Here is a 27,858-nt window from a genome sequence, read left to right on the forward strand (position 1 = left end):
AAATAATCAACAAAAATAATATATGAATTGAATCCACTAATTGACAAAGTTTTAGTGGGACCCCACAAATCATAGTGAATAAGCTATAATGGTTGAGTAATTCTACTAACTGAAACAGAAAAGGGTAATTTGTGATGTTTGCCAAGTTGGCAAACGTCACAAATTTTATTGGATCCAAGTGTTTCAAAAGAATTAAATAAGACACTATTTCTCAAATGAGTAAGTATTGCAGAAGAAGGATGACCAAGCCGGCGATGCCAAATATTAGAAAGAGCTTTATTTCCATAAAGATCCAAAGGAGGCACAACATTGGCTGAGAAAGAATACAATCTATCTTTGACTGGACCCTTCAGTAGAGTGATGCTTGACTCCAAATCCTTAACATAGAAACCCCATGGAAAAAATTCAACAAAACAATTATTGTCATATGTAAGTTCAGAAATGGAAATTAAATTCTTTGATAATTGGAGAACTATTAGTATGTCATTAAGAGATAAATGATTTGAATTTGTTTTCAAAGTTGAGGAGCTTATATGAGTTATTGGGAGTTTCTTACCATCACCAAATGAAACCTGGTCTTCTCATTTGTAAGTGGCAGATCGTTGTAGCATGGCTGGATCAAATGACATATAGTTGGTAGCACCTGAATCCAATATCCACTGTGCATCCTTATGTGGTGTAATGTGTTGGGTATTTTGGGTACCATGTAAGCCAACATAAGAACGTGAGGTAGTGGATTAGGATTATTTCGGCTCTTGGCATAACAGAAATAGCATCTATTGGCCGAATGGCCTTGCTTAGCACATATTTGACATTTGAAGGAATTAGTATCAAAGGTGCTTTGGTTTGGTCAGTTATAGGAATTTTGAGATCTTGGAGGGCCATTTGATGAATTTCGGAAGTCAGATTTAGGTGGGTTTCAGTTGTTGGGTAGATAAGAATTAATATTATTATTAAGCCGATTAAATTTAAGCTGATCTGTAACAAGTAATGCAGTAGGGGAATGAGAATCAGTTAAGATTGATTGGGTGTTCCCATAGCCACGGCGTAACCGTTGCTCATGAGTAAGTAGTTTGGCCCTTAGGTCAGTAAAGGTAACGGGTGGGGTAATATTCTCCACAGTGATGATGAAAGTGAGATAATTTGAACCAAGACCATTTAATATATATGCTACCAAGTCAGAGTCATTTACCTTGTCCTTGATTGCCGCTAAGGAATCAGCAATGGATTTAATTTTGTGAAGATAATCCGTAATTGTACTCGTTCCTTTATTGGTCATCTGCAATTCACTGCGAAGATAAGTCCTTTGAGCAGTGGATTGTTGTTGAAAAATTTGTACAAGAGAATCCCATACATCTTTCGCTGTTTGAAGGCCAAGAATATGAGAAGAAAGAGATGGTGTGAGGGTGGCATTGATGCATGCTCGAACAAAATGATCATTCTTTCTTCAGGTTTGAAATGTTGGATTCAGCGTTTGAGTTCCTTCAGTAGTGACAGTTTGATTTGGCATTGATCCAGTACCATCAAAATGATGCATAAGATCACAGGTAATAAAAATGGATTTTAATTGTTCTCTCCATATGAGATAATTTGCTCCATCAAGTTTGACAGAAACAAGGTTGGAGAGATTGGTAATGGGGAATGGAGTGTTAGCCGTGGGCATTGAAAATATAGTGTTTTGGGAAGAAAAAAAAATCTCAAAACCTTAGCTCTAATACCATGAAAGAATGCAAAGAAAAACTATAATTTTGATAAGTAGGTTGCTTATCTTGATGGGTAAGTCTTATGTATTTATAAATAAACATGGCTGTTGTACAAGATTCGTTTACAGTATTCAAATTTGAATTCAAAATTAAAAACTTGAATTCAAAAATCAAATTCAGACCATAACCACGGTTTGAAATATCGCTTACAAAGGGGGTGTTGGTAGTTGGCAAAACCATCGACACCCCGAGATGTCGATGATATTTCACGGACATCTCCACTAAGATATCGAGGGTTTCAAGTGTTTTATACTTTTATAATTTATTACCCAAATAATATATAATATACTAATATAAAAACATTTATATGTTGCAACTTGCAAGTGCACACGTGAAGCCATAATAGTGGGACCCGCAATGCAATTGATTTTCCAACTTTTTAACTTTTAGTGGTAAACAACAAGGTGCTAATGAATAAACTTGAGAAATCCATGTCCTTTCATTTTTCACCGCCTAGAGAGCAGGGAGAAAGACGGTGAGTGATTGAGAGAGAAAGAGAGAACTGAGAAACGAAGAGAGCGAGAGTGAGAACTAAGAAGTTGGTGAGCGACTGGGAGAGCCGGAGAGATCTGAGAAGTCGGAGACTATGCTGTAGCCTGCATCCTACGAGAGAGAAAGAAGACAGAGAAAGAAGACGGAGAAAGCGAGAGAGAGAGAGAGAGAGAGAGAGGGATCAGAGAAGGCTGCATCCTGCGAGCCGTTCGGAGTTCTCTTCTTCTCTTCCGGCATCCAACAGCAGTAGCAGTTGCCACTGGTGGCGGAGAAATCGTCGATTTTTTTTTCCGATATTTTGTTGGTTTGGCAAAAAACGATTGATTTTTCAGCTAGTTTTCACCGACTTTTAGTTGCTGTCTTTTCAACGATCGGCGACATAATGTACATTGACCATAACAGATTCATTATGGTCTTTCACAAACGAATTATGGTAGTCAGTTACCTTGAAAAAAAAAATTTACCCTACAAACTATAGATATTTCATTCACTATATAATATAAAATAAAACAAAATTAAGAGAGAGAAAAAAATTAATTTGAGAAAAAGAGAATACCTAATTGTGGAGAATGAACTCCTAATGTTGAGCTTTTCCAAATTTTCCTTAAGCTGCGTGTGAAGAAAGAAGAGATAAGAAATAGGATTGAATAAATAAGAATGAAAGATGAGAGAATAAATAGAGACAAATTTTTGGAATTAAGGAGTAAGTTTCTAATTGGGATTTAATTGCTTCTTTCTTAGGGTTTTAATTGTAAGTCTTGAATAATTATTGAAAATTACATTTATATATGTTATTTTTCCTTTAAAAACTATTTCAATATTGAAGAGCCAATTAATGACATTTCAAAGAAAAAAAAAAAACCAAATTAAATAAACTAACCAAAATTTTCAAGGGGAGCACCCCACGGTCCCCACCCCTATGTAGTTTGGCCTTTGCAGGGGACAAACACATTGCTAAACACAAACTATGCCTCTCTTTTTTTAACAAAACAAAATATGCCTTTTTGACTCCGAAAAATGTATCTACTTTGACTATGACTTTTCCTTCTTCCTAAGGAAGGTTTGGGTGGGGGGAGGGGGCAAAAAGATTTGGAGAGACTGAGTTCTAACTCAAAACCTCCTTGATTTTATTGTTTCCATATACCATAGAGTGTCAATGTTATGCCATAAACACGTCCACCACAATTCAACTTGAATAGATAAAAAGTCTTCTCACCTCTACTCTTTCATTTAATATATATGCTTTTATGTTTTACCTTAAAAAAAAAAAAAAAGATAGAAAATAGTCTCATTACGTAGAAAACAAAGACAAATTAATTAACAAGAGAGACTGTTTAGAATGCATTTATCATTATTTATTTGATAATTTTTCATACTTAATCATGGTCAAAATCAAAGTTAGAATCAGAGACAAAATTAAGACCAAAATAAGACAAATAGTAATCTTAGACTCACCCCTAGTCTTGACTTAAGATTAGAATATTTTAGCCTTAGACTCACCTTTATGGCCAAAATCTTGTGCCTGTACCATCTTCAAGCTTAAAAGAGCAAAGACTGAGCGGCTCAACGTGACCGGGCCAATTTTGTACCCTTAGATATTTACAGATGTCTCAGTGACTACCCATCCACACCTTCCTCTAATCTAGATCATCTCCATTCAGGTACATAGTTCACCTATTTTTTTTTCTCTCATACTCAAACTGACACAGGCCATCCAGGCCCACCTATGTTAGGTTGGGTGTGAGACAAAAAATGGAGTGGACCATGTACTTGGGTGGAGAGGATCTGGACTCCACCTTCCTCATCCCTACTCTGGTTCTCTTGCTTTTGGGTGCTTGGTTTTGATTTGACTCCTTTTCTTTCTATAGAAAAAGGTCTTGAGTCTTTTTTAAGGCTGCATTTGTTTGCTGGTGGGGTGAAAAAATTCTTTAAAAAAATAAAATTTTATTACTTTTTCTTTAAATTTTAAAAGTATAAATTATTTGGTTGCTTGAATCAAGAAAACATGTTTGGTGAGGTGGTAACCCAACTTTACCATTCAAGCCTTTTCAAAACCTCACAAATTTAGTAGGATTTTATGAAAAAATTAGAAAAAGTAAAAAGTGAGACCAATCAGTATCACTTTTCCACAAATCCTACGTGTACGGCATAACAAAAAGAAAAGGTAAAAAGAAGAGATCCAAAGATCCAAAACGTGAACGGCAGGATTCGAACCTGCGCGGGCAGAGCCCACATGATTTCTAGTCATGCCCGATAACCACTCCGGCACGTCCACTTGATGAGAAGTTGATTACACTTTATTAAATCCATCATGGCAAAGAAAGGAAAAAAAATGACAGACAATTGAAAAACAAAAAATGTTACTTTACCAAAAGAAAAAACTTTAACCCACTCATTCATCGAATATTCAACCCCACCGATTGCATCATGCGGGTCTTCCGATGCTTGGTTTCGAGTCCCATTCCATTCTTCCATTTTTAAGTCACTGGGCTTTGAAATGAACCTATCCAGTATCCACCACCATTTATGAGGAACCGTGTCTATCTTTTCCTGATTCAAAGAGTCAAATTTGTGGACATGATTGATACCGACATGACGCGATACTTTTAAAAATTTGACCAAAAGTATTCGGATTTACATCGAGTTCACGCAAATCTAGACATGGTTGACTTGAGAGTCGACGTGTGGTTGATGAAGCAGAGACGGACTTAACATGTAATGGAAAACAGAACGAATGAAAGTAGTGAGTCTGCAAAGAAAAACGAAATAAGTTGGTTCTTTCTGAAGAGGGTAAGAAGGGGTAGAGGAATAGATGGAGGGGAAGGAAAGTGTAAGGGAAGCAATGGCTCTGAATCTTCTGAAGATGATGATTGTTTTACTTTGCCTGCTTCAATCGCCAAGTGCAATAGCCAAGGTGGTTCCACAACTAGTCCTACCAGGTTGCAGGGAGAAATGTGGAAATGTGACAATAGCCTACCCATTTGGAGAGAGACATGGATGCTTCATGGATCCTCATTATAATATCACATGCGAGGCTCAGGAAGATGGTAGCTTCAAAGCCTATCGAGGAAATGATGTTGGTGAAGTTCTGGAGATATCATTAATGGAAGCCCAACTCACACTGAAGGTCAGCTATTCTTCTTCTGATTGCTTCAATGCTACAGGTAAGAGAACTGTAGTTGGTTACCCGTATAATTTACCAGATATTCCATACACCTTCTCAACCAAGAAGAACAAGCTCATAGCCATAGGTTGTGATACCTTGGCCTATCTGGCTGATTCTTGGGATGAAAACTATACCAGTGGGTGCATGTCTCAGTGTGGTAGCATGGATAATGTAACAAATGGGTCTTGTTCTGGAATTGGTTGTTGCCAAGCTTCTATCCCTCCAAGGCTCAAAAGCTTCTATGTGACGCTTGAGAGCAAATACAATCACACAAGGAATCATATGTTCAACCCTTGCAGCTTTGCTTTCTTTGGCGATCCAAATCAGTTCACCTTTGATTCAACAGTTCTTTCTGCTCGTAGTTATGACAGATCCAAGACACCAGTGGTGTTAGACTGGGCAATTGGGAGTCAAACATGTCAAGACGCAAAATCTCAAGCTTGTGGCCCGAATAGCGTTTGCTCTGATTCAACCAATGGCCATGGTTATCGCTGTTTCTGCAAAAATGGTTTTCATGGCAACCCTTATCTCCCTAAAGTAGGATGTGTAGGTAATTATTTTTTGGTGTTTCTGGCTTTCTTTCTATTGTTCATTTCAGATTGATCAGTTACACTAGAACTAAATGACAAATTTTCATTGTTCCTGTGATGTGGTGGTGAAGATATCAACGAATGTGAAGATGAAAACGGCAATCCATGCACTAAGAATGCTAAATGCCATAACACAGAAGGAAGTTTTACATGCCAATGTCAAAAAGGCTACTATGGCGATGGTCAGCAAAATGGGACTCGCTGTACACAAGACTTCACACGCATTCGAGTGACTAAAATTATTGCAGGTAAGTTTATTTTTTAATTATATTATTTGTATTATATTCATGTTCGCTTATTTCGAAAGAAAAAAAAGAAAAAAAAATCGACAAAAATCCTGCCAATAGTTATCATCTTGTGATTCTTTAAAATAGTTGAATTTGACTAAAAGTACATCAAACGTATAAAGAAACAAATGAAAATTTGAGATTTGGCCGACATGATCCTCACCGTAGAAGTTACAGGAACAATAGACATACTTCAAAATATTTTAAATTGTTGAATCTCATTCATAGCATGCATGTGATGTATACCTGCCACAGCAAATAAAAATTCATAATTTGACCAGCATTCTCCTTATTTCTAGAAAAAAATCAGGACAGAAAGACATGTGTCTAAGAAAATGTCAATAAAGGAGGTGCTAGCATGGTTGTTGCGTGGGCCCAGGTGTTGTTTTTTCCAAAAGTCTTCTCTGGCAACTAGCCATGGTAACGATGCTTTGTAATTGAATAGATTATCCCTAAGTCTTAAATTTGGGAATCACATGTTTATCATACGGAGACTTAGGATTCAGATCTTTCACATTCAGGTAGGAAAGATAAACATGGCTACCTGCTTAGTGACTCAGCATCGATCTAAACTGAATCCTCAATGGTAAAGATAAGTTTTAAAAATAAATTGTAAATATCGACATATGTTTTTACGCAGGTACCAGTGCAAGTTGTATGGTTCTTTCTCTTTTCATTTGGTTTTTGTACTGGGTAATCCAAAGAAGGCGAAAGCTTAGAGAAAAGTTCTTCTTACAAAATGGAGGTATGTTGTTGAAACAACAAATCGCTTCTAAGAAAGGAGTCAAACACATGGCAAAGATTTTCTCTATAAATGTGCTAAAGAAGGCCACTAGTAACTTTCATGAGAGTCGAATAATTGGCCAAGGTGGATTTGGTACAGTTTATAAGGGAATCTTATCAGGTGGCAAAGTAGTTGCTATAAAGAAGTCCAAAATCATGGACAAAGGCCAGATTATACAGTTTATAAATGAAGTTGATATCCTCTCTCAAATCAATCACAGACATGTGGTGAAGTTGTTGGGTTGTTGCCTAGAGACTGAGGTGCCATTGTTAGTTTATGAGTTCATCTCAAATGGGACACTTTTCCAACATATTCATTGTGGCAATCAAGCATCTTCTCTTTCATGGGAAAATCGTCTAAGAATTGCTGCAGAAACTTCAGATGCTTTGGCCTATTTACACTCTTCTCATTCAGTGCCCATCATTCACAGAGATGTCAAGTCTTCAAATATATTGTTGGATGATAAATACAGGGCTAAAGTATCTGATTTTGGAGCTTCAAGATTGGTTCCTCTAGATCAAACTCTAAAGACTACAGCAATTCAAGGGACTTATGGATACTTAGATCCAGAATGTTATCCTACTGGTCAGCTAACTGATAAGAGTGATGTTTATAGTTTTGGAGTTGTTCTGCTGGAGCTTTTGACAGGGAAAAAGGCACTTCTCTTTGAAGAATCTGGGGACTGCTCAACCTTGGTGACATATTTTTTATCTTCAATGAAAGATGAAAATCTTTTTCAGATTCTTGATGCCCGAATAATCTCCGATGAAAAGAGAGAACAAATATTAGGAGTTGCTGAACTTGCAAGAGAGTGCGTAAAGGACAACAGAGAAGAAAGGCCAACAATGAAGGAAGTTGCGAAGGAACTTGACTCTTTGAAGATGTTGTATGAGCAACCATCCCTAAAACATAATCAAGAGTATCAACCTTTTTTAGGTGAACCATGGACAACTTCTACTGATACAGCTCTTGAAATGGAGATGAGTTATAGCATAATTGAGGATGATAATAGCATGGTGGCAAGGTAGTTTTGACATGTCATCAAACCTAATATTCTTATGTAAATATACCACTATATAAATTATTTTCCTTTTATTTATTTATTTTTTAGGTAGAGCCACTATATGAATCGTGTGAGAGATACATCCATTTAAATCTTATGAGATAGACTTACAAGTTACAACAACAGCAATTAATGTCAATCCCTCTTTTAAGAGCATGAGAATTCCTTTTGTACTTGAAACTAAGAAGATATATCACCCATTTGATCGGATATTAAACTAAGACCAGATCAAACTGAGTTGCTTTTTAATAAGAAGCTGATAGTATAATACTTCTTTCACCTACTTCTTCAGAAAATCTTATGCATAAGTTGGTATACGAGTTTGTTTCTAATTGAACCCTCTTCAAACATCTCCATAATGAGAATCAATAGTCACTTCCGTTCAAAAATCATTAAAGAATTGCTGTGGAAACAGCTAGAGTGCTGGCACATCTGCCCTCTGCTCATTCATTACCCATCCTCCATAGAAATGTCAAGTATTTCGGTATGTCACCAGATAGGTAACTACAACTACATAGCCAAAGTATCTGAGTTTTGAGCTTCGAGACTAGCTTTTTAAACAAGTCTAGATCCATAATGCTTTTATACATATCATTTTTTTTTAATAAATAACAAATTCATTAACCAAAAGGGGGGGAGGGCGGAGGGGGAGGGGGGAGGGCGGATGAGAAAACAATGAAAGAAAGGCTAAGCCTTAATGAAGCCAACAAGGCCAAAAGCAAAAGCAAAACAAAGATAAAGAACAAAGGCACTAAAGGCCAAGAAGAAGAGCTTAACAAACTTAAGACCAAAATTAATTTTTATTTTTTATTCTTCATATTCTTCTTCTTAGAAGAGAAATCAATGATAAGGACTTCATCAAGGTGTTGGCAACCTTTAGTAGAATGGCTGCTTTTCCTACGACCCCAAAGTGGAAGAAAAGGGATCTCAGAGTTAGAGGGATCCTCAGATTCTGCATTATAAGAGGAGTCCTGCCCATAGTCATTGCCATCCACATGCACTAAAATAGGATCAAGAAATGAATTCTGGATCACACTCAAAAAGAGAAACTGTTGGATCAAGCCTAGAAGATGAAAAAAGGGCGAGGTGAGTTTAGACTAGGCTAAGGCCCCAAGGGGGAGGGAAAGGGAAGGGGCTGAGGGGAGGAGATGGACTAGGAGGCTCAGCCCACAAGGGAATGAGGATGAGAGGAGGTTTGGAGCTGGTCTTGGCCTAGAATTAGGGAAAGAAGGAGGGAAGATAAGAATTGGGTCAAGCTAGGAGAAAAAGGTTGGCCCAAGAGAAGAGTTGAGTGGGTGCAAAAGGGGCGAGAATCAGTTCAACTCTTCCCTATCTATGAACCTCAAAACAACAGTTGTTATTGATTGGTTCCCTCCCAACCATTAAGATGTCATGAATGGTAGTGGTTTGGTTGGCGAATCTCCTGCCCTCATCCAGAAATTAAATTTGTATGCCACAGGTTACCAGCCAACACCTGACGAACCCTCAAGTTTAAGGCAAGAGAACAGAGACTTGAAAACCGAGTTGGTGAGGATGCAAGTGCGACTAAAAGAAGTTGAGAAAGCAGCCACAAACAATCAACTGACGGGCATTCCATCTTCTGATAAACAACCATTGCCTCGAAGGTCATTTATCAACTCAATATCAAGAAATCTTGGTCGGGTTTGTCCCTTTAAGTCTCTTGATTCCAAAGGTCAGACCAAACCAAGCAAAGATAGATGACACTCCATTGCCTAAGACATCCATCTACTTTTGTGCATTATTTATCAAGTACACTATCACTCACTCTCTTCCAAGGCTTAATGGATTAGTGGCCTTCTGCTTAGTCAGTCAAGCAAATATTATGTACATTTATCACTGTTTGCAACAAACACTAAGAAACTTCAATCTGATGAAAAAGGAGAAAACTTGTTACTTAGAGTGCTTTTCTGGTATGTATTTGACACTAGGAACTTTTGATATCCATGGTCTTGGCTGTTAACTCTTCCCAGAGGATGAAAATGATGATGCTTGCTTACACATATTGAAATAATTAGATCAATTACAAATCTACAGGAACATGAAGATGCATAGTGAACTTATAACAACCATTAGATACAAACACAAGTACAAAAATCACTTGGTTTACAATAGCATTATAACAGCCGGAAATCCAATAGTTATCCAACTAGTCAAAGTAACAAATCTTGATGTCATCTCTGTTTCCAAGGATTAGCAGAAGCAAAGAAAAGAGGAGAATTGAAACAATAGTTGAATGAATTTAGACTTGTTTGAACACATTAAAGACAAACATTCTAGATACAGAAGAAAAACCCTGATGGGATCGAGCCATCATCGCTAGATAATATCTAGGTGCTCTTCCAATTGAGCTAAGGATTCACCTAAGAAATGAAACATGTTAGATCATTAATAAAATAAAATAACCATATTACAAAGCACTTTATAAGCAACAACACAAACAACATTCAGGAGTTACCATTTAGCCTTCATACCCAATGCCGAAACGTCGACGAGGAGCTAGCTTGTGCCCACTATGGCACAAGTGCATGTTAGACTGCTCATTCTCTAAGGTAGCTATCACATCTACACTCTCACTCCCACTCCCACTAGGATCTTCTGGATGAACCATTGGTTCATTATCCAGAGTCTGAATCCCTGGAGTGAAAAGATCACTATCTTATATCTCAAAGAATTCAATTGATTATTTGATAACTCCTGAAAGAGATGGAAAATCATTCTCCAAGAATGTTGCATCCCTAGACTCAAGTTCCTCTCACTCTCATCTAGTCCAATGAAGACATGGTCTTTTGAGAGGTCAAAATATCTTACAAAGATACAATTTCTTCCTCTGGGTCTAAGCTTCTCATATTGGTGAGAAGTAGAGTGAACATATGCTGCACGTCCCCATGCATGCAAGTAACTCAAATTTGGCTTCCTTCCGATCCACAACTCATATGGTGTGGAAGGAATTGATTTGGTTGGAACTCTATTAAGGATATAGGCCACAGTCAGCAAAGCATCTTCCCCATAAGAGATGGGTAGGTTTGCCTGCGCCATCATGGATCTCACCATGTAGCAAGGTTCTATTCCTCCTCATAGCAATCCCATTTTGCTGTGGAGTCCCTGGAATAGTAAGTTGCCTAGATATCCTCTTTTCATCACACAACCCTTTGAACATATCAGAGAGATACTCTCTACCTCTATCCGTTCTAAGAGTTTTAATCTTTATATCTAACTGATTCTCAACTAAGGTCATGAATTTCTTAAAAACATTCTAGAGTTTCTAACTTATGAGAAATTAGATAAATATGACCATACCATGTATAGTACATCCATGAATGTGATGAAATAAGATGTCCTTTTCTAGTATGCACATTCATGGGTCCACATACTTTTGAATGAATAAGTTCTAGAGGAAGAGATGCTCTTAAAACATTTTTGAATGGTTTTCTAGTTGCTTTTCCTGCTAGACATAACTCACAAGTTGGCAAATTGGATAGTGAACCTTGACCTAAGAGACCTTCTCTTTCCAACCTGTTCATCCTATCTAAGCCAATATATCCTAGTCTAGCATGCCACATATTAGAATCAATACACATAGTATTTTGGCAAACAAAAGCATTACTAGAATTAGTTAAATTATCAATTGTATCAAATACAATAAAACCATTCTGAAGAAAAACCTAACCATAAACTGTATTGCCTAGATACAAAACCAAAGAATTGTTCTCAAATACAACTCTAAAACCATGTCTCATAAGAAAATTAACAGAAACAAGATTTCTCCTAATGTCTGGAGCATACAACACATCATGGAGTAACAGTGTCCGGCCACATCACAAAACTAATTTGCATGTGCCAATGCCATGAACCTCCACACTTGAGCAGTTCCCCATCGTTATTCTTCTACTTCTTCTTGGAACACTACGGTAGTCCCTTGTTATGTGTTTTGTCGCTCCTGAATCAATAATCCACAAAGGATTTAGTTCAGCAAGCATAGTAAAACTTGTTACATAACAAGATGAGGTATAACACGCAATACATATCTCTTGCTCAGTGCAATCATGAGCAAAATGACTAGGCTTTCGGCAGTTGAAGCAAATCAAAGGTGATTTATTCTTGCCAACATTAGTCCCCCTTGAACGCTTGGGGCCACTCTTGTTTTTGTTCCCACCTTGGTTACTTTGCCTGGACCGCTGAGGTTGAGCTTTCTCCTTCTTGCACTTAGAGCCTGCACCCTTACTGATGCTAGCTTCAACGGCAAGTACTTCAAGTGTGAGGGGCATCAGCCAACATTCGATTTCCCAAGTCTTAGGCAATGACCTGATGACTGCAAAGACTTGCTCTTCATCAGTCTTTTGGCGCCCACATGCGCTCAACTCACTTATCATGTTGGACATGATGGTTATATGCTGCCTCATGGTGTGACCCTAGCGCATCTTATAACCATCAAAAGCGAGTCTGAGTTGGTAGCCTCTTGTGGTGGAAGTCCCTCCATATTGGAACTTCATAGCCTCCCACAAAGACTTTGTAGTCATATGCTTCTCAAATTGAAGCATTAGGTCATCCCTCATGGAGCTTAGAATAGTAATCCTAGCTACCTGGCCTTTCTTCTTCCAAGCATTGTAAAGTTCAAGGTCCCTACGATGTTGTGCAATGGTACCTTCCTCAGGTGGGGACGTGGTCCGGTTTATGGTTTCCAGCATGTCCTGCTCTTCCAAGAGATACAACACCTTTCGGTGCTAGAGGTCATAATTCCTCTCATTTAGTTTATCTCCTTTCGTGAGGTCATCAACCATGCTCTTGGTAGTAGCCATTAAACTAGGGACAATATATACAAGGATGAGTTCATCTATTCTAGCATAACACACAACACAAGCAATAACAAATCACACTAGCATAATCAACCTATGGGATAAGCATTTAAACCAAAAGAGATGCTAACAAACATTCAATCAAATTCTCATACAAACCCACATAGACTTATATACTAGTTTCAATCAGTGCCGAAACATGATTAAAGACCCATAATTAAAACAGTTTTAATAAAATAAAAACATCCAATCATGTTTATGCTATGAGGTGGTTCACACAAAATGCTTCTACCTCACTAGCTCCCACTAGACCCCATTAGGCCCTCAATGCCCAAACATCATACAGATTGTCGGGCCACTGGTGTTTAGTAAGTTAGAAACACATTTTGAACTAGACAGACCAAGAATCTCATAAAATCCATCTCCAAGACAGACTGCCGTCTGGCCCAAACGGACTTCCATCTCCCATATGAAAAATCCATCTGGTCCTCTGTGATTAGAGGGACAACTGTTTGGTCCTCTGTGACTAGACGGAATTCTCATCTGGTCTACTGTGATCAGACGGATGTCCGTCTGGTCCTCAGTGACCAAACAACGTCTGCAGTTATTCATAAACTACAGAACTGGAAACAACAACAACAACAACAACAACAAAAAAAAAAAAAAAAAAAAAAACATTTTTCACAAAAAAAAAATTCCCAAAAAACGCACGGAAATTCCAACAATCATTAAACAAGAATGCATTCTCATGGATTATCAATTCATGCAGTTTTTACATAAGGGAAATCACAAGGATCGTCCCACTTGGACCCGAACAAAAATTTAGGGTTTCTCAAAACCCTCTCAATTCTCCCATGGGTTTCTTATTACAACTTGGATTCTCCACGAGTTTCTATAAACTGTTGATCCTCCCATTGGATCCATTCAAGAAAGCACAAAACAGTAAGGAGGAACCGAGAATCGTGGGAATCATGGCTCTTATGCCAATGTTGGTAATACTCCATATATATCAATTTGATAATTAAATGGGAGAAAGATCCTTATCTGGATTCGCTTTCCCAAATAATATAGAATATCTACAACGGAAGTAATTTGGACCACGTCCTTGTTCATCAACAATCCCGTCACCGGTTTGATTCCACAATCTCTAGGAAAGGGAATAAATTCCACAACCCAAATGCTGTGTGGAAGGATGGTATGGAGATCTAAAGCAAAGGAGAAGAAACTACCAAATAATAACTCCTTCCTACGTTTTCTTGGGGAGAGAGAGAGAGAGAGAGAGAGAGAGAGAGAGAGAGAGAGAGAGAGAGAGAGAGAGAGAGAGAGAGAGAGAGAGAGAGAGAGAGAGAGAGAGAGAGAGAGAGAGAAGGGGAGCTAGCTTTCAGGAAATCTCACGTATGAATAATCTTGTACCTCTACAGTGATGTGGTAGTTACCAAAATATATAAACCTATATTTTGTAACCGCCCTAAAAGTGAGTTTCTAATTTTTCCCTTGGGCATATAATTAAATTAATAATTAATAAGTCCCAACAACTTGAATTTAGGTTTTTAAAAATGTAAGAGAAGAACAAGTGGAGAAATTTTTGTTTGTTGTCGTATAAGTATCTTTAACGTGATTCTTGATTGGTGATGGATTCATCCTATAGTTGGGTACAAGGGTAGAGATAACTACAGAGTTCTCAAAAATTTTGGAACATAAACCCTATTTAATTTTAGAACTGGTTTAAATTATCGGTTCATAACTGACTGTCATATGTGACCGGAATTCTTGTATTGCATCAACATATTTTGGTGAGTCGAATGACTTGATGGGTTGGTCAACATATTTACCTATTTAAATTCTATAAATATATCATGTATGTTCTCTTATGTTGTCATAGTGAGATTTAGGATTTTTGCCATAGTTGAGAGATCTCTGATACAATCTACTTCTACATAGTGAAAATACTTCTTCTTTACTAGTAGACACTACACACTTCCTTTGTGTGTAAACTATGTTTATTCTATATATATGTCCTGTCCTGACCGTTTCGGTAGAAACCCCATGTTTTTGTTTGGTTAAAGAAGTTAGGTAAGGAACACTATTTGTTTATGCAACGATTCAACGAGAATATGCTCTTCATTTCTCATAGGCAAAGACGGTCTATTACTAAAAGGAAAGGAAAAAAAAACAGTGACAGGGATAAAATCATGTATCGAGAAAATTATGAATTGTTGATAGGTTGGCATTATTATTTGTGCTGCAAGTCTACGTACACATTCATAAAAGGGAAATCAATCTGTTTAGTGACGATAATATCAATATATTTGATTGAATCAATAGATTTTTTTTCACCACCATCATTTGAGTCATCAATGACTAGTAACTTATCGAGGTTTTGGCCTCTAAAGCTTGAAGGTGTGCAAGCCGTCTATGAGAAAGATTGATTTTACTAAGGTGAACTACAAAGCTGTTCCACCTTAATTCCAAGGAAGAGGAAAGGAAAAGGTAAGCAGAGCCATGAATTTGAATCTTCTGATGTTATTGCTTAGTCTTTTCTCAATAGTTGCAGCAGTAGTAATCGCGCTTCCACCACTAGTCTAGCTGGGTTTGCATGGAGAAATGCAGAAATCTGAGCATTCTCTACCCATTTGGTGACAGAGAAGGATGTTGAGGTATCTGAGTCATACTCAAATATGGTTGAAGTATTTGAGTTATACCTAACATATGTTCTAATAGGCCATTGGGTCAGTTACGATCCAACGGTGTAATGGGCCTTGTGGGGGAGTCCAACTAACCGTAGAACCTAGTGTTAGTCTATAAATATTGCTGGAAGCAATGGTCTGGGTATTCCAATATAGATACTCAGAATGTAATGTTTTAAACAACTTTGTGCTTAGACCCTAACCCTAACAATATAGATACTAAGAATGTAATGCTTTAAGTAACCTTGTGTTTAAATCCTAACCCTAACAATCTTACAACATTATTAATTTTCCTCAATTTTTCAGACGAGAAGTAATTGATGACTTCGTTTGTGAGAACCAATTACCAAGGCGGTGTGCGTTGCTCCATCCTCCAGCCGGCCCCAAAAATCAATTAAATGGGTACCTCTTTATATGCGAAACCATACAGCACGTTTTGAATCCGTAGATGTCCACCTCTTGTCTCTGCTGCTGTGTTCACATATGCTTTCCTAAAAGCAGAGTGCCAAGAGCTGGAAAGTAGCAGCCTGCATTCACATATGCAATGAGGTGGTACCTTTGCCGATTCCGGAAGAGGACGAGGAGGTCATCAAATCCGTGGTTGATGGAATCATTCCCTCTTACGACCTCAAAGAAAAGGTCAGTGATTGAAATTGTGCCACAATGATACGCCGTGAAGCATTGTAGAGGATGACGGGGAGATCTCTTGCTGGCTTGCCTTTCGTTGGCTTTTGATTATGATTCCATTTTCTACCCAGGCTGTGAGATGCCTGTGGATTATGTCCATATTCCTGTGGGAATCGCTGGTCCATTGTTGCTCGATGGAAGGGAGTATATGGTGCCCTTGGCAATCACTGAAGGTCGTGTGGTGGCCAGTACCGACAAGGGTTTTAAGGCCATTTACGAGTCTAGTGGTGCCTCCAGCGCATTGCTCAGAGATGGGATAACTAGCACTCCTGTCCAGCCAAGGAGGACTTCTATAATTCTGGAATGCGTATGTGCGTTGAGAATGGAAGAGCCATAGACAGCGTGAAGTGCAAAAGCAAATTACAGAATTAAACAGTGAAAACCTTAGTGGTTACATATTAAAGGGATCTTTATTTGCATCTTGAGAATCCTCTTCATGCTGTTGGGGCCCATCCCCACCACTTTGCAACATTTGAGAATTCTCTTCTCTAGATGCTGTAGGGCCCCACCACTTGCCAAGATTGAGAAGGAAAATAAGCCCCAACGCTGGATGCTTTACTTCCTCTCTCTTGGAGGTGTTCGACTCTAATGTTATTGGTTGAAATGCCAAACCTTGGCTCCGGATTAGTAGAGTTCCAGAAGTGGAGGGAGAATCATTGTCCTTTCTAGGAGTTTAATTGCTCACATCTCATATCTATAATCGACCCTATCAAGAAGGTACAATCCTATTTGTTTTCAAGTATAACTCTTGAATATACGGTATAAGGTACTTATGATCTTTCCTCTATAGACTCATCTTTTACTTGACATTGCATTGCTTATTTTGATTTTTAAATCTAGCATGGGTGTTAACCTTGGTTAATATTGCAATCATTAGCTACTACTTGTGATTCTTGTTAGATGCTCATGAATCATTGGTTTGAAATTTTCCACCACTTATGCTAGCACAAGCCAACTTTATTCTAACCACTTTAGTGATGGTTTCTCAACCGTTCTTAGTTTCACTTAGTCGTGGTTGAATTAAACTTTGTATAAAGATTATACATATTTCTTTGTTGAATATTGGTATTGGTAGCCTTGGTAAAGGTGATGTTTTTGTTGTTAAGGTTTTAAAATCATTGTGATTTTTTTAACAATTAAACTAAAGGTGGAATTATGTGGATGAAAATTTTTAAATATTTCTAGATGCTTTGAGTAGCAAATGGAGAATTTAAATATTTTCAGATGCTTTGTCACTATTGAAATTGAGAAAGAAACTGCCACTTACTCTCTTCTATCAAGATTTTTTTTTTAGCATTTTTCTTTTTTTTGAAGAAAAAAAAAGGGAGGGGAAGAGAGATAACACCTAAATGGAGATATGCGTCCAATTAACTTGACCAAGTTAGAAACCTTCATTGGGTCTAAAATCAATGCAAAAAAGTGAAAACAAAATTTGGATGAAAGAGTCTAAATTTGTTCTATAGAATATTAATGTGTTTTTGATTCGTCTTATGATTCTTGTATCGTTGATTCTTGGTCTTGTAAATAAAAAGACACATCTCTAAGTTTTTTGTTTTATACCAAGTTATTCATATCAGTTTTAAATTTTGAGAATTTTGATAGAGTGAATGATATGGACAAAGAGTATATTAATTATAAAACCTACATGAACAAACTTGAAGGGTAAGTCATTAAAGGTTTCGAACATAAAGACTATAAATTAATTTAGTCTTTTGATTTTAAATAAGCACCTAAATTATGGCACAAAAATTTGACAAAATAAGTAAAGAGCTTTGGGCTTCAAACGAGTGACTTTGATAAATGCCTTTATTATAAGTCTGTGTAAAATAAGGTCATAATTATTTGCTTATATTTAGACAACATGCTGATTTTTTGTTCTGATCATTCTGTAGTCAATGACATCAAAGAAACCTAAGCTAAAAAATTTGACATGACGGTCTTGGTGTTGTTAGACACCATTCTTAGCATGAAAATAAGTTTTTTTAGGCAAAGAATTACCCTTAGCCAATTTAGCTATATTAAAAACTACTTTCTAGTGGTGAAACCAACACCTCTTAGTGAAGAGGTCGTGGGTTCAACTCTTGCTGAAGCATATTAATATCCTTATCTCCCGTATTAATAAAAACAAAAACGAAGCCCATTCGTAGGAAAAAAAAAAAAAACTACTTTCTAGATGGGGATATAGTGTATACAAATTAGTAGATACATCATATGATTATAACAAAAGCTTGTACCAAATGATGGTAAAACTATGAATTAGTTAGAACATTTTAAAATGATTGGTAGTCTCTTGTATGCAATGAGTTGCATTACGCCGAACATAGCCTATATAGCAGGCATGCTGAGTTGATTCACTAATAATCCTAGTAGAGAGTATTGGTTTTCCTTTATAAAGCTAATGAAATACTTTAAAGGTAGTTTAAATTATGTTCTTCTCTAAATTGGATATTCTCAAATTTTAGAAGGATAATTTTTATGCATTTTTTTGCTTAGAAATAGAAACAGCAAATCTATTAGTGATTATTTTTACACTAGGTGAAGTGGATGTTGAAAGGAAATCTAAGAGATAAATTTGTATTGTTTTGAATTCTATCTTTTATAGAATCAGAATTATATTCTCAAGCCTCAAGGAAGAGATAAGGCAGAGAGTCGATAAAAAAAATTTGATCTTGGGTATTCTTTTGATTAACTTATAGATTTGTTTTGTGATAATCAAGTAACAACAATGATAGCTAATACCTCACTCTTTAATGGTAAGAGGAGACAAATTAGGCTAATGCAGGTTGTGCTGAATCATCTAATAGAACAATAAGTGATTACTTTAGTTGATGTGTGATCAATATAGAACATAGTAGATGCCCTTACAAAAGGATTGATATCAAACATTCAAAATTGTGGGGTAGATGGGGTTAAAGACCATATTGATAGATAGGTCTTAATACAATTCTATGTTATTTTGAATTATTCGAATTTCATCTAGCTATAGTTAGCATTTATGATAATTTACATATTTAAGATAATTTGACAAGATTTTGGAGTATAGAGATTTGTGAAATCATTCCATATTAATGATATAGCAACCTTTGTATGAGGCTTGATTACCTTGTTATTCCAAACAAGGAATATGAAAATTGTTGATATATTTCAATCTCGACCATTGAAATTCAATTTTGACTGAAACTTTGAATCCTGAGTGTCCAAAATCATGGCTTGACTATCATGAGGAATCAAAATTATTTTAATCCACTAGGTTTTGAAATTAACCAATCCACCACCTTTTACGAGTAACTCTTTTTTTTTGGTAAACAGCACTTCATTCATATAACTAAAAGAAGTACAAACAGAACTGCATGAGTACACAGGGTTCGAAACGAACCAAGGAGCGGACAAGGACCAAACTGTCGTACATACAATAGACAGGGTCGCCAAGGGTAAGGGTTGGGTCAAGCCCAAAATGGATCACGTCCACAAAACCCTTAGAACAGAAACACCAAAAAAACACCAACACCCACATAGGGGGACAGACATACAACACCCACATAGGGGGACATCCAACACGCCTCGAGGGCGGATACATAACTTCTACATTTGTAGCGATGGTAGCAGTGAAAATGCGGATCGGACCTGCCATCCGGCTCTGCCATATAGGCGTACCTATCAAGCTCGATGCAGAAGAACTTGTACCCAAAGCTGAAGTTGTTCTGCGGTGTGCACCAAGAAAATGCTGTAACCAAAGGAGCTGTTATGAAAAAAAAAAATTGCAACCGCAGATCTAAGGGGAAACCCTAAATCTGGTTATTAACGGAGAGAGCGAAACGGAGACGGAAAAGAGGAGCAGGGAAGGTAGGCGAAGGGGAGACGGAGAACAGAGCCAAACGGAAGAGAGAAACAGAGAAAACGGGAGAGAGAAACAGAGATGACAGGAGAGAGAAACAGAGAAAACGGGAGAGAGAAACAGAGATGACAGGAGAGAGAACAGAGATGCCGGGAGAGAGAAATGGAAGAGAGAACAAAGGTGAAGGGAAAGAGACAGAACTGTCGGAGTGTGAGAAAAAAAAAAAAAACAGAGAAGAGACAAGAGAGAGAGAGCTGGAGGAGAGGGAGAGGGAGAGAAAACTAGAGGAGAGAAAGAGAGAAGCAAAGAAACGGAGTGGCAGAAGAGGAGCAGGAGACCGGAGCGGCGGAAGAAGAATAGGGGAGGCGGAGAGACTACTCGGGCGAGCCTCTCCGCCTCAAATTGCTCGATCGGGCGGAGGAGTTCAGGAGAGAGACGAGAGTTGCAGAGCCGGGGTTTCAGGAGAGAGAAAAAGAAGAGAGTCAAGCAGCTTTAATTGAAAGTTTACAAAATTGAAGGAACAAAACCTTCATTTTTTTTTTGACCAGCACAAGACAGGAAAAGGACTAGAGATGTAGCTTCACCATTTACGAGTAACCGTGTCTGACTTTTCCTTGATTCAAACGGTCAAATTTGAAATTACCCAAAAAAAAAAAGTCAAATTTGTGGACATGATTGATACCGACATGACATGATACTTTAAAATATTTGACCAAATGGTATTGGAATTGACACGCAAATCTAGACATAGTTGACTTGAAAGCCGACGTGTACTTGATGATGAACAGAAAAAATAAATGTAGCGAGTCTGCAAAGAAAAACGAAATAAGTTGGTTCTTTCTGAAGAGGGTAAGGAGAGGTAGAGGAATAGATGGAGGGGAAGGAAATTGTAAGGGAAGCAATGGCTCTGAATCTTCTGAAGATGATGCTTGTTTTACTTTGCCTGCTTCAATCGCCAAGTGCAATAGCCAAGGTGGTTCCACAACTAGTCCTACCAGGTTGCAGGGAGAAATGTGGAAATTTGACCATAGCCTACCCGTTTGGAGAGAGACATGGATGCTTCATGGATCCTCATTATAATATCACATGCCAGGCTCAGGAAGATGGTAGCTTCAAAGCCTATCGAGGAAATGATGTTGGTGAAGTTCTGGAGATATCATTAATCGAAGCCCAACTCACACTGAAGCTCAGCTATTCTTCTTCTGATTGCTTCAGTGCTACAGGTGAGAGAACTGTAGTTGGTATCCCGTATATGTTACCAGATATTCCATACACCTTCTCAGCCAAGAAAAACAAGCTCATAGCCATAGGTTGTGATACCTTGGCCTATTTGACTGACTCTTGGGATGACAACTATACCAGTGGGTGCATGTCTCAGTGCGGTAGCATGCATAATGTAACAAATGGGTCTTGTTCTGGAATTGGTTGTTGCCAAGCTTCTATCCCTCAAAGGCTCAAAAGCTTCCATGTGACTCTTGAGAGTAAATACAATCACACAAGGAATCATATGTTCAACCCTTGCAGCTTTGCTTTCTTTGGCGATCCAAATCAGTTCACCTTTGATTCAACAGTTCTTTCTGCTCGTAGTTATGACAGATCCAAGACACCACTAGTGTTAGACTGGGCAATTGGGAATCAAACATGTCAAGAAGCAAAATCTCAAGCTTGTGGCCCGAATAGCTTTTGCTCTGATTCAACCAATGGCCCTGGTTATCGCTGTTTCTGCAAAAATGGTTTTCATGGCAACCCTTATCTCCCTGAAGTAGGATGTGTAGGTAATTATTTTTCGTGTTTCTGGCTTTCGTTCCATTGTTCACTTCAGATGCATCAGTTACAGTAGAACTAACGAACAAATTTTCATTGTTGCTGTGATGTGGTGGTGAAGATATCAATGAATGTGAAGATGAAAACAACAATTCATGCGCTAAGAATGCTAAATGCCGTAACACAAAAGGAAGTTACACATGCGAATGTCAAAAAGGCTACTACGGCGATGGTCGTCAAAACGGAACTCGTTGTACACAAGATCTCACACGCATTCGAGTGATTACAATTATTGCATGTAAGTTTATTTTTTAATTATATATTTATATTCATGTTCGCTTATTTAAACAAAAAAAAAAAAAAAGAAAATTTCGACAAAAATCGTGCCAAATAAGGAGTTGTAGAACTAATTAATAACTGTACAGTCTATTACCACCCAAAAAAAAAAAAAAAAAAACTGTAGTCTACTATTTTAAATTTCTACCAAATGTCCCCATAATTTGATATTTGATTTTTTTTTTTTTAAATTTCTACCAAATGTCCCCATAATCCTGAGATTCTTTAAATTAGTTGAATTTGACTTAGAAATACATTAAACGTATAAAAAAAAAAAAAAAACGAAAATTCCGGATTCGCGGGCAGGGAAAGAGACGGCAAGGACGGGAAGGCGCCAAAAATATGAGGTAAAGCGGAAGGGACCCGCGGGGGTGTCTAGGCCCACCAAAGGTCAAAATCCTGTGTCCGGATTTGAAATCTCAGGAAACAAGGGGAAGCCCTTACATGATGCATTTAGTTAATAGTGCGGTTGTTGCATGTGTCATGGTTGTTTTTCCAAAAGTCTTCTCTGGCAACTATCCTAAGTCTTTAGCTTCAAGCAATAATGGAGTTGTTTAAAACACAAACCAAAAGAAAAACTTCAACTAAGACCCTATCCCTTACCTTTGGCCCCCCCAGGTGGGGGAGGACTTGCTAACCAACAGGTAGGAAAGATACAACATGGCTAGCTGCCTAGAGACTTAGCATCGATCTAAACTAAATCCTCAATAGTAAACATAAGTTTCAGAGTAAATAGCAGTAAACATCTACATATGATTTTATGCAGGTACCAGTGCAAGCTGTCTGGTTGTTTCTCTTTTCATTTGGATTTTATATTGGGCAATTCAGAGAAGGCGTAAGCTTAGAGAAAAGTTCTTCTTACAAAATGGAGGTATGCTGTTGAAACAACAAATTGCTTCCAAAAAAGGGGTCAAACAGATGGCAGAGATTTTCTCTATAAATATGCTAAAAACAGCAACCAATAACTTTCATGAGAGTCAAATAATTGGTCAAGGTGGGTTTGGTACTGTTTATAAGGGAATCTTATCAAGTGGCAAAAATGTTGCTATTAAGAAGTCCAAAATCATGGACAAAGGCCATATTATACAGTTTATAAATGAAGTTGATATCCTCTCCCAAATCAATCACAGACATGTGGTGAAGCTCTTGGGTTGTTGCCTAGAGACTGAGGTGCCATTGTTAGTTTATGAGTTCATCTCAAATGGGACACTTTTCCAACATATTCACTGTGGCAATGAAGCATCTTCTCTTTCATGGGAAAATCGTCTAAGAATTGCTGCAGAAACTTCAGATGCTTTGGCCTATTTACACTCTTCTCATTCAGTGCCCATCATTCACAGAGATGTCAAGTCTTCAAATATATTGTTGGATGATAAATACATGGCTAAAGTATCTGATTTTGGAGCTTCAAGATTGGTTCCTCTAGATCAAACTCTAAAGAATACAGCAATTCAAGGGACTTATGGATACTTAGATCCAAAATGTTACCCTACTGGTCAACTAACTGATAAGAGTGATGTTTATAGTTTTGGAGTTGTTTTGCTGGAGCTTTTGACAGGGAAAAAGGCACTTCTCTTTGAAGAATCTGGGGATTGCTCAACCTTGGTGACATATTTTTTATCTTCAATGGAGGATGAAAATCTTTTTCAGATTCTTGATGCTCGAATAATATCTGATGAAAAGAGAGAACAAATATTAGAAGTTGCTGAACTTGCAAGAGAGTGTGTAAAGGACAACAGAGAAGAAAGGCCAACAATGAAGGAAGTTGCGAAGGAACTTGACTCTTTGAAGATGTTGTATGAGCAACCATCCCTACAACATAATCAAGAGTATCAACCTTTTTTAGGTGAACCATTGACAACTTCTACTGATACAGCTCTTGAAATGGGGATGGGTTATAGCATAATTGAGGATGATTATAGCATAGTGGCAAGGTAGTTTTGACATGGCATCAAACCTAATATTCTTATGTAAATTTACCACTATATATTTTATTTTCCTTTTATTTATTTATTAGGTAGAGCCACTATATGAATCGTGTGAGAGATACATCCATTTAAATCTTATGAGATAGACTTACAAGTTACAACAACAGCAATTAATGTCAATCCCTCTTTATTAAGAACTTGAGACTTCCTTTTGTACTTGAAACTAAGAAGATATCACCCATTTGATCGGATCTTAAACTTAGACCAGATCAAACTGAGTTGCTTTTTAATAAGAAGCTGGTAGTATAATACTTCTTTCACCTACTTCTTCTGGAAATCTTATGCATAAGTTGGTATACGAGTTTGTTTCTAATTGAACCCTCTTCAAACATCTCCATAATGAGAATCAATAGTCACTTCCGTTCAAAAATCACTAAAGAATTGCTGTGGAAACAGCTGGATTGTTGGCACATTTTCCCTCTGCTCATTCAATACCCATCCTCCATAGAAATGTCAAGTATTTCGGTATGCCACCAGATAGGTAACTACAACTACATAGCCAAAGTATATGAGTTTTGAGTTTCGAGACTAGCTTTTTAAACAAGTCTAGATCCATAATGCTTTTATACAGATCATTTTTTTTTAATAAATAACAAATTCATTAACCAAAAGGGGGGGGGGGGGGGGGGAGGGCGGATGAGAAAACAATGAAAGAAAGGCTAAGCCTTAATGAAGCCAACAAGGCCAAAAGTGAAAGCAAAACAAAGATAAAGAAAAAGAGGCACTAAAGGCCATGAAGAAGAGCTTAACAGACTCAAGACCAAAATTAATTTTTCTTATTTTTCATATTCTTCTTCTTAGAAGAGGAAGCAATGATAAGGTCTTCATCAAGGTTTTGGCAACCTTTAGTAGAATGGCTGCTTCTCCTACGACCCCAAAGTGGAAGAAAAGGGATCTCAGAGTTAGAGGATCCTCAGATTCTGCATTGTAAGAGGAATCCTGCCCATAGTCATTGCCATCCACATGCACTAAAATAGGATCAAGAAATGAACTCTGGATCACACTCAAAAGAGAAACTGTTGGATCAAGCCTAGAAGATGAAAGAAGGGAGAGGTGAGTTTAGACTAGGCTAAGGCCCCAAGGGGGGAGGGAAAGGGAAGGGGCTGAGGGGAGGAGATGGGACTAGGAGGTTCAGCCCACAAGGGAATGAGGATGAGAGGAGGTTTGGAGCTGGTCTTGGCCCAGAATTAGGGAAAGGAGGGAAGATAAGAATTGGGTCAAGCTAGGAGAAAAAGGTTGGCCCAAGAGAAGAGTTGAGTGGGTGCAAAGGGGCGAGAATCAGTTCAACTCTTCCCTATCTATGAACCTCAAAACAACAGTTGTTATTGAATGGTTCCCTCCCAACCATTAAGATGTCATGAATGGCAGTGGTTTGGTTGGCGAATCTCCTGCCCTCATCCAGAAATTAAATTTGTATGCCACAGGTTACCAGCCAGCACCTGACGAACCCTCAAGCTTAAGGCAAGAGAAAAGAGACTTGAAAACCGAGTAGGTGAGGATGCAAGTGCAACTAAAAGAAGTTGAGAAAGCAGCCACAAACAATCAACTGACGGGCATTCGATCTTTTGATAAACAACCATTGCCTTGAAGGTCATTTATCGACTCAATATCAAGAAAACTTGGTTGGGTTTGTCCTTTAAGCCTCTTGATTCCAAAGGTCAGACCAAACCAAGCAAAGACAGAGGACACTCCATTGCCTACGAGATCCATCTACCTCTGTGCATTATATATCAAGTACACTATCACTCACTCTCTTCCAAGGCTCAATGGATTAGTAGCCTTCTGCTTAGTCAGTCAAGCAAATATTATGTATATTTATCACTGTTTTGCAGCAAACACTAAGAAACTTCAATCTCATGAAAAAGGAGAAAACTTGTTACTTAGAGTGCTTTTTCGGTATGTATTTGACACTAGGAACTTCTGATATCCATGGTCTTGGCTGTTAACTCTTCCCACAGGATGAAGATGATGATGCTTGCTTACACATATTGAAATAATTAGATCAATTACAAATCTACAGGAACATGAAGATGCACAGTGAACTTATACAACCATTAGATACAAACACAAGTACAAAATTCACTTGGTTTGTACAATAGCATTATAACAGCCGAAAATCCAATAGTTATCCAACTAGTCAAAGTAACAAATCTTGATGTCATCTCTGTTTCCAAGGATTAGCAGAAGCAGGGAAAAGAGGAGAATTAAAACAATAGTTGAATGAATTTAGACTTGTTTGAACACATTAAAGACAAGCATTCAAGATACGGAAGAAAAACCCTGATGGGATTGAGCCATCATCCCTAGATAATATCTAGGTGCTCTTCCAATTGAGCTAAGGATTCACCTAAGAAATGAAACATGTTAGATCATTAATAAAAAAATTAAAAAAACCATATTACAAAGCACTTTATAAGCAACAACTCATACAACATTATAAGCAAAACAATGCTTAAGCAAATAACAGACAACACCCATTTTTGGTAACAAGGGGTCTGTGTAGCCTTAGTTCAAATTATTGAACTGTTATATGAATGAAAAGCCACAACTAAGAATGCTAACCAAATTACAGAAACCAAACATTTTGGCTTTAGATATCATTAAGTCAATCATTAAAACCACAGGTCTGCTATACAAATATACCCATAGGATGATGATGATGCTTGCTTACACATAATGTGAGACAAAAAAAAATTTCCCTTGATGAATCACATAATGAGACAATTATGCAAAGTTAATTACTCATCTAAAGACAGTTAAAGGTGGGATGTTAATAGATAAAGATGGCATATTGTAAATTATCCATTCATTCCACTGCCCCACTTGTGTCGGTCTGATTTCTGGAAATGTTTGGAATGTTGTGGCCTTATGGAGATTTCAGTCTTGTGTAACTCATTAAGCTGGAAAGAAACAAATAGGATCTATAATTCCACAAGTACCTTTTGTTTCTACACAAAAAGGAAATCTATCCCACTATTTGTTTTACTGTAAAAGCATATAAAGGTATTGAAAAAGGGTAAAGTAAGAACTACAAAACAAAATTAGTGTGCTAGTTTAGTAAAAATGTGTTGAACTGGGTGTTTGGCACACAATTTATGTGCCAACAAGAAGTTCTAAATTAGAGTTTCTCTGACACAGAAGCGATTTTGGTTGAAAAAGAGGGGCACAAGAAAGAAGCTGATGATGATGATGATGAGGGGTAGTTATTTGCCCTTATTTTCAAAAGCCCTAAAAACCTCTGCTCTCATCTATGCTCTTGACTCTCTCTAGTCTCTCTAGTCTCTCTCAACTCTCTTGTGATTCTCTTTGGTCTCTCTCGACTCTCTCGTGACTCTCTATCATTTCTCTCATCTCTGTTGTCTCTCTCAAGCCCTAAGCAAGCTTGAAACCTCTCTGCACTCTATAACTGATCTCTCTACAACCGCTCTTTGCAACTGATCAAGGGTAAATCGAAGCAACAATTTCAGGTTCGCCAATTGATCATTTTAGGGTTTTCACTTCTTCATCTTCATTAGCGAGTCTCTGGTATCCACTTCTCATCTTCGTTCACTTGCGACTGGAGGTATTTTCCACTTCTTTATCTCATGGTTGTGGATTCTTGT

At 37.6% G+C, this 27,858-nt stretch overlaps 1 protein-coding gene and 1 non-coding gene across 2 annotated transcripts; one reads left to right on the forward strand and one right to left on the reverse strand.

Annotated features, from left to right (window-relative positions):
* Positions 1-4,448: 4,448 nt before the first annotated feature.
* Positions 4,449-4,530, reverse strand: TRNAS-AGA (transfer RNA serine (anticodon AGA)). Its single transcript has one exon. It is a non-coding gene; the product is annotated as a tRNA-Ser (tRNA).
* A 307-nt stretch (positions 4,531-4,837) lies between these two features.
* On the forward strand, positions 4,838-24,240 carry LOC149016481 (uncharacterized). The gene is made up of 8 exons (XM_089156765.1): positions 4,838-5,971; positions 6,083-6,259; positions 6,939-8,106; positions 9,549-9,838; positions 16,405-16,640; positions 21,262-21,943; positions 22,054-22,230; positions 23,035-24,240. The coding sequence occupies exons 1-8, from the start codon at positions 5,068-5,070 to the stop codon at positions 24,204-24,206; spliced, it is 4,806 nt and encodes a 1,601-aa protein (XP_089012891.1). The 5' UTR covers positions 4,838-5,067; the 3' UTR covers positions 24,207-24,240.
* The last annotated feature ends 3,618 nt before the right edge of the window (positions 24,241-27,858 follow it).

Source organism: Hakea prostrata, chromosome 5 (assembly GCF_041222555.1).
Source record: "Hakea prostrata isolate BN-2017 chromosome 5, UWA_Hpros_2, whole genome shotgun sequence".
Lineage (NCBI taxonomy): Eukaryota > Viridiplantae > Streptophyta > Magnoliopsida > Proteales > Proteaceae > Hakea > Hakea prostrata.

Bases quoted from the DNA above. Each gene is read 5' to 3' on its own strand.
- LOC149016481 (XM_089156765.1), top strand. From the start codon at position 5,068: ATGGAGGGGAAGGAAAGTGTAAGGGAAGCAATGGCTCTGAATCTTCTG. The intron at 5,972-6,082 runs GTAATTATTTTT...GTGGTGGTGAAG, and splicing joins CCCTAAAGTAGGATGTGTAG to ATATCAACGAATGTGAAGAT. The intron at 9,839-16,404 runs GTCAGACCAAAC...TTTTCTACCCAG, and splicing joins TAAGTCTCTTGATTCCAAAG to GCTGTGAGATGCCTGTGGAT.